Here is a 7,053-nt window from a genome sequence, read left to right on the forward strand (position 1 = left end):
GGGCGGCCATGTCGTCGCCGTGGCCACCTTATCCTTCTCTCAATCTCTCTCTCACACACACGCTCGAATCCCCATCCACTCCGGCCGTCGCCGTCGTGCGCTTTTCCGGCTGCGCTTTTTGGAGAGGACGGAGGCCCAGGGGGTCGGAGCTTCGCTGACTTGGCATTTGGGCCCAGTTTACTTTTCTAGCGGAAGAATTTGAGCGCCATTTCACAGCTGCTGCAAATGCTGGTAGAAAGTACGACTAGGATCATGTGAAATTCCAGTGGCTGAATTTTCAGCGGCACTTCTACATTTTTTTAACCAGTTTTTTTCCCTTTTTTTTTTTTTACTATAGTTGGTACGTATTACCTCCGTTTTTTTAATATATGACGTTGTTAACTTTTTCACAAACGTTTAACTATTAATCGTATTCAAAATTTTTGTGCAAATATTACATAATACTTTTTAATAAGACGAATAGTTAAATGCATTTTAAAAGTTAACGATGTTATATATTAAAAAAATAAAAAAACGGAGGGAGTATGAAAAAAAAATGTGGATTGTCTTACTATTTGCTAACTTCATCTGCCGCAAGTTCAAAAAAAAAAAAAATCTGCCGCAGTTTAGAAGCATACAGAGAAACAACATGTACGTGGTTGAAGCTGAAACATATACCATTCCCAATCACAATAAGATGTTTGGATGCCAAAGTACCACCAAACGAGATGATAGGGGTCAAAGTGCAATTCAACAGGGAGTACATGGACATAAATAATGAAAGGTTCCTCATTTTCAGAATTTTCTTACACTTTGTTGAGAGAGTGCATAACCAAAAGGTACAGGCTAGAGTATATACATTACATGTTTTGGAACAAACCTAATACACAAGCAAGGCTACTTATTTGGCTACAACAACAGACTACTTAGGCCAAGCGCCAGAAAAAGCGATTGGTGATCTCATTCATGACATAGAAAAGAAGATTGAAGGTCAAAAACCACAAAACTATACAAACCGGAGTCCTGTGATCAGTTGGAATCATCGAACCCGCCTGATCTGCCGAAATCTGATGTTCCAAAACCATTAGGGCGTCTGCTGTACCGTGTCGAACCTGAATCATCAAAACTCCTAGAGCGTCTGTTGCCATTTCTACTGAAATTGCCTTCTCCAAAGTCACCAAATCCGAATCCATCAGGCTGCTTGGAACTAGACCTGCCAAAGGCATTGGAGGGTCGTCTAAAATCTCCAAACCCACTGCCATATCTTGAACCAGCATCGCGTGATCTCCCACCACGATTAGGGGAACTGCCAAAGCCATCAAAATCACCAAAGCCCCGGGAACGGCCTTCTCCAAAACCACCATAGCCTCCTCGTCCGAAAGAGGAGCCACCGGTTCTTGGGCTTCCAGCTAATCTAGAGCGATTGTCTCTCACAACATTAAACATGTCTGAGGCCTCATCTGCAACTTCAATCTTTGGAAGCTACACACGGTAAAGCAAAAATAAGCAAACATATTTTTATCTCAGCTGCAAAAATGATATCATTAGGATTCAACATGCACAGTTTTGGAACTGTTTTTACCTCTGTGAATTTGCATCCTATATCTTGCTCAATGATCCTTACAGCTCTAGCTTGATCATTTGTGTATATTAAAATTGCACTTCCTTTCTTCCCTGCTCGTGCAGTTCGTCCAGATCTGTGAACAAATAACTCCGAGGTGTTTGGGAGTTCGTAATGTATAACCTGAACAAGCATGCGGAAGATTATTTTTTAAGTTAACCGATATGAACGTCAAACAGCTAGATTAATCATACTTTTCCAAAAATTTCCATTAAAGAAACACATCAGGCTACTTACAAGATCAACATTGGGTATGTCTAATCCACGAGCAGCAACATCGGTTGCTACTAGGATATTAAAGCGGCCATCTCGAAATCCTGATAGTGTCCTTTCTCTCTGATTCTGTGAAATATCCCCATGAAGCGCCTGACATGCATAGCTCCTGCCCATAGCATATGCTAATCTATCTGCCTCTCGTTTAGTTTGAGTAAACACAATACATTTTCCACCATTAGCATGCTCCTGTGGAAGTGTAGAGAAAAGAGTCGTTAACGGTGCAAACTATAAAACACATCATACATTCAGAAGAGTGCTCACTTTGATCAATGGACCAAGAATTGATGGCTTCCCATAGTGCTCAGAGGCAATTGAATAAAGAGAGATTCCTTCAGGTAATTTCTGGTCCTCATCACCAACCTTAGGAAACAATGTAAAATGTCAGAATTATCTTAACAATCCTGTTGCTCTTCTCAGAAAAACTGTGATAAAGTCCAAGTACTATTTCCAGAGTTAATCAAACAATTCAACAAATGTTTCTAACCTACAGATGTGCCCACCCCATCATTTCTTATATCAATATGAACTCCACATTATGTTATGCTACTCCTTATCCAGGAGTAATATCCCTTCAATTTACCATGGCACATCATAATGAAGCAACTAAGTCAGCATACCGTTTGCACCTAAATATATTTGTATACAAATGTGACAAGGCCCTAAGAAAACTATATCAATACAATAGGGATGAACTTCCCGCAAAAAAAAAAGAAAAAAAAAAGAAGATACACCACACCAGGACAAACAAGATAAGAATTCACAGGTGAAAATAAGAGAAAGGCACTCACTAGGTCAATAATGATTGGATCTTTCAAGTACTTGCTTGTGATTTTTCTAATCCAACTGGGCATTGTTGCAGAGAACAACATACTTTGACGGTTCTGTGGCAAATTCTCCATGATCACCTCAACATCTTCATCAAAACCCACAGCCAACATCTGGTCAGCTTCATCCAGAACCACGAATTGGATCTCAGAAAGGTTTAAAACACCTCTTCTTAAAAGATCAATAATTCGACCTGGTGTTCCAACCACAACATCAACACCATAATTAAGAGCTCTCATTTGATGACTGATGGGAACACCTCCATAGACACAAAGAGAGTCCAAAGGAGCAGATTCCTTAAATTCCTTCTCAACTTGTCTAGCAAGTTCTCTAGTAGGTGCGAGAATTATGGCTAAAGGATTTCTACCACTCCTGCATGCACCAAACTATACCATTATCACAATAAATTCTATCTGTCCGATAATTACATAAAACAAATTCCAGGTGAGAAAGTGAAACCAACCCATTCTTCTCATTGTGACGAAGAATCCTGTCCATGATAGGAATACCAAAAGCCAACGTTTTCCCAGTTCCAGTTCTTGCACGTCCAATCATATCTTTGCCTTGCATTGCTGGATCAAGGACAGCCCTCTGGACAGAGAAAGATAAAACACATCACTACATAAAAAAGCAAAAAAAAGAAAAATAAAGTAGAGTGACAAGAGCACCAAGCAAATCATATTGCAAATTAGATAAATTGTAGGGAAAAACACATTCTAGATTGAGATGACATAAATGATAGATCTACTCTATAACCGCTGCATTGCCAAGAATACAAATGATCTGCCCAGATTCTGGTGGAACTCAAGGACCACAATAACTTGTAATTCTTTTTTCCCCTTTTAATATTTTGGATCTACATCTCTAGATGAAAGAACTTGACCTGGTCAGAAATTCAGAATCACTAGACCTCGTTTATATTGCAGACTAAATAAGCACGAGTATACACCACCCCAAATAAGGTACAATACAGTCCATCAAATTTTCTGTTGATGGTTTGAAGCAAAGTCCTATTGATTTATCGAATTTGCTGCCAAAATAAATTAGACATTCTTTCTCTTGTCCAAACTTGCAAACAGTTGAACAGTACGATGCAAAATACATTACCAGCAGCTCAGCATCGTGTAAGTACAACTATACAGCTCCTATGTGCAAAACTAAGAATGGCAAATTCCTAGTTTTCATGACAAAACTGTGCCACTATTCAACTAAATCTAACGATTCAGCAGCACACGACTGATAACTCTACAGTTCTAGCACTTCCAAAGCTAACGACACCAGCATCTCATCTAGGGGAAAGAATTTCATCAGCCACTCTACTCGTTCATGTTGAAAACGGGCCTAATCAATCAAACCTCAGTTTCTACTGAGGAAGGCGGCGTTATGGAGTCTACCATGATAGATCCACAGCAAGCCTGTCCTCTGTTCATGAGAGATATTGGTGGGGACTCCATGTGTTGGTTTTTAAATTCATGATCCTATTTAATTTTTGTATGGAATTTATATGGAGAAAATACCATATGCTTCTATTATGGCTTACAATTTGGGTGACAAGGCGTTTTGGTCCATCAGTCATCTGTTCTTATATGGCAATGTTATCTTGGCTTCATTTGAAACAATTAACTGTGAGAACGTTATTTAACACTTAGAAGCGGGATAAGTCGATCAAAATGCAGCATATTTGCATCTAGGACTCTTCATGGATCATTAACTTTTCAATTTTTAAACAGTTAATGTCCTGTACTGTGCAATGATTTAGTTTACAGCAAACAGCTGGTTGCACAGCATCAATGTGAAGTATCCACACTGTTTGGTACTCATATTGTTTACTTGTATTAAACCTTTGTCTCGATGCTTAACTTGTGTTTTTTTTTTACACCACAGCAAAATGTAGCAAATGTTCTACTAGCTTCTAAGTGCAGTTAACAGAAGTCCAATGTGCACTTTGGCCTTTTGGACTACTATTCAACTGTGGAAAATCTTTCTAACTTGAAAATTTCTAGGACAGATTTAGGATTTTGGAACCAAGAAAACTTATTGAGCTGAAAAACAGGTTCAATCTTTAGTGGGCATCTAGTACCGAATAAGCACAAGCACAGGAAGTGTACTAAAACAAGGGCACCAGAAGAATGTCCATCAAATTTTGAGTTGACGGTTCAAAGAACATCCTATTGAATTTTTTGCAGGGAAGATTTGAATTCGAATTTGTGCCAAAATCAAACTACACAATAGTCATTCTTTCTCTTGCCCAAACTTGTATACAATTCAACAGTGGGACACGGAATAGAGAGCCAGCAGCTAAGTGAATAGGGTATGTACTACTATACAACCTAATGTAGCAAAACTAAGAATGGCCCTTTCCTCACTCCATCACACAACTATGCTGATAATTCAACTAAACTAAAAGAAATCAGTAGCACACGACAATGAAATGTAAATATGACAGAACTGTAGAAAAAGCACAATCTGGAATGAGATGAACATATAAATAGGCTTGTTCCATAACTGCTGCATTGCTGAGACACCAAATGTGACCAGATTCCAGTGGAACACAGTGTCCAAATATGCAAATAACTTATGATTCCCTTCTTTTTTCTTCTAATATTTTGAATTTAAAATTTTACATCTGAAGATTAAAGAACTTGGCTCAGGAAGAACCTCATTCTGTGATTCATTGTGTATAACAATAAGCACAAGTGTACTCTAAAAAAAAGGCACCAGAAGAATGCCAATCAAATTTCCAGTTGATGGTTCAAAGCAACATCCTATTCATTTGAATTCGAATTTGCTGCCAAAATCAAATTATACAATAGACATTCTCTTGTTGAACATTGCAAACAATTCAACAGTGGTACACAAAATACAGTACTAGCTTCTCAGTGTATAGGATATCTACAACTATACAGCTGTGATGTAGCACAACTAAGAATGGCCCATTCATCATTTCCATCAGGAAACTATGCTGCTAATTCAACTAAACTAAAAGAAAATCAGTAGCACACGCACAGTTCTAGCGATTCCAAACCTAAAAATGCCAGCATCTCATCTGGAGCCAAGCATTTCATCCGTGAATCTACTCCTTCATGCCAAAACCGGACCAAATCAAGCAAGCCATAATAAGTTTCCAATTAGCGAGCAGCAAGCCGGCTACCTGGATGGGGAAGAGCCTGGTGATGCCCCGTGCGGCGAGCCTCTCCACGATCCACGGCGAGATCCCCAGCCTCGCGACCTCCAGCCCGTCGTCCCCACCGACGGCCGCCCCCGCCTCCGGGCTGGACCACGACGCCGGTGTGGACCTGAACCCCAGGGGGCTCGGCGAGCCATGGAACGCCCGCCGCCTCGGTGGCTCCGGCGCAGCAGGGCCCCGGCATGGGTCGAGAGGGCTAGCCGACGGGGAGAGCAGCGCGGCGAGAAGAGATCTCCCCCGCGGCGCCGCCGGCGAGGAGGAGGCGGCGCAGAGCGCACGGCTGAGTAGCGAGAACATGGCTTTTTTTTTTTTTAGGGAAATTCTTATCTTGGGCTTGGGATGTGAGAAGTGAAGCGGGTTAGCGGGTATAGGGATGGCAAAGGGGCCATCCCCGCTGGGTGTGTTCCGACAGGGCCGCACACCCGATGAGCCCATATGCCCATTGGCATTAGCGAGAACAATATGATAGTTCGGCAAGCCGACTGCGAGGGCTGCAGCTGCGGCTACGCACAGTGAGTATGGTACTGTTTGTACCGGCTACGGCACAACCACAACCTAGCAGCCGAACAAGTCCAATTGTGTTTTTTTTTGTTTTTTTTGAAAATTTTTGTGTTGGGCTTTAGGATGTGAGAAGTGAAGCGGATACGGATGATAAATTGTTTGTGTTGTTTGGATCTGTTTCTATTCGCCGTCGAGTAATTTCTTATTGTATCAAGTTATGAACCGAGTTCCTTTTTTTAGAAAAAAAAAGAACCGAGTTCATATAAAATATTCTATTCTCTTAAAAATTCAGTTTTTTTTACGAAACAATTACTTCAACGTTCGTGCTGATACAATGTTGTTACTAAAACTTATGCTAGTCGATTTTTTTTCTCTAAACTTTTATGATCATTTAAGTGTAGTCGTTAAAAGAATGATCATTTGTGTAATTAATAAGTAAAAAAATTAAAAATTTTGGGCACTCACCCTCTCGGTCTCACAACAACTATGAGTTTTTCCTTTTATCTGTGATAAATCTTTTACGACTGAAACTATTAATGGAACTCGGGTTATTAATTAAAACGTGTGACTAGTCAATTAACACAGCTTACGAGTGATTCTATTCATAGCCACAATTACTGTTCACGGACATAAATGTACTACTGACATTGCAAACTTGGACAAT

At 40.3% G+C, this 7,053-nt stretch overlaps 1 protein-coding gene across 1 annotated transcript; it reads right to left on the minus strand.

Annotated features, from left to right (window-relative positions):
• Positions 1-724: 724 nt before the first annotated feature.
• On the minus strand, positions 725-6,201 carry LOC4342387 (DEAD-box ATP-dependent RNA helicase 53-like). The gene is made up of 7 exons (NM_001421965.1): positions 5,853-6,201; positions 3,165-3,292; positions 2,665-3,073; positions 2,138-2,236; positions 1,838-2,062; positions 1,562-1,723; positions 725-1,461 (listed from the first exon to the last, which is right to left on the minus strand). Exons 1-7 carry the CDS (start codon positions 6,183-6,185, stop codon positions 1,009-1,011), a joined length of 1,809 nt encoding a protein of 602 aa, NP_001408894.1. The 5' UTR covers positions 6,186-6,201; the 3' UTR covers positions 725-1,008.
• Between the last annotated feature and the right edge of the window lie 852 nt (positions 6,202-7,053).

The sequence above is a fragment of the Oryza sativa genome, chromosome 7 (genome assembly GCF_034140825.1).
Source record: "Oryza sativa Japonica Group chromosome 7, ASM3414082v1".
In the NCBI taxonomy this organism is placed as follows: Eukaryota; Viridiplantae; Streptophyta; class Magnoliopsida; order Poales; family Poaceae; genus Oryza; species Oryza sativa.

Bases quoted from the DNA above. Each gene is read 5' to 3' on its own strand.
- LOC4342387 (NM_001421965.1), bottom strand. From the start codon at position 6,185: ATGTTCTCGCTACTCAGCCGTGCGCTCTGCGCCGCCTCCTCCTCGCCG. The intron at 1,724-1,837 runs GTAAGTAGCCTG...ATGCTTGTTCAG, and splicing joins ACATACCCAATGTTGATCTT to GTTATACATTACGAACTCCC. The intron at 1,462-1,561 runs GTAAAAACAGTT...TACCGTGTGTAG, and splicing joins TAGGATGCAAATTCACAGAG to CTTCCAAAGATTGAAGTTGC.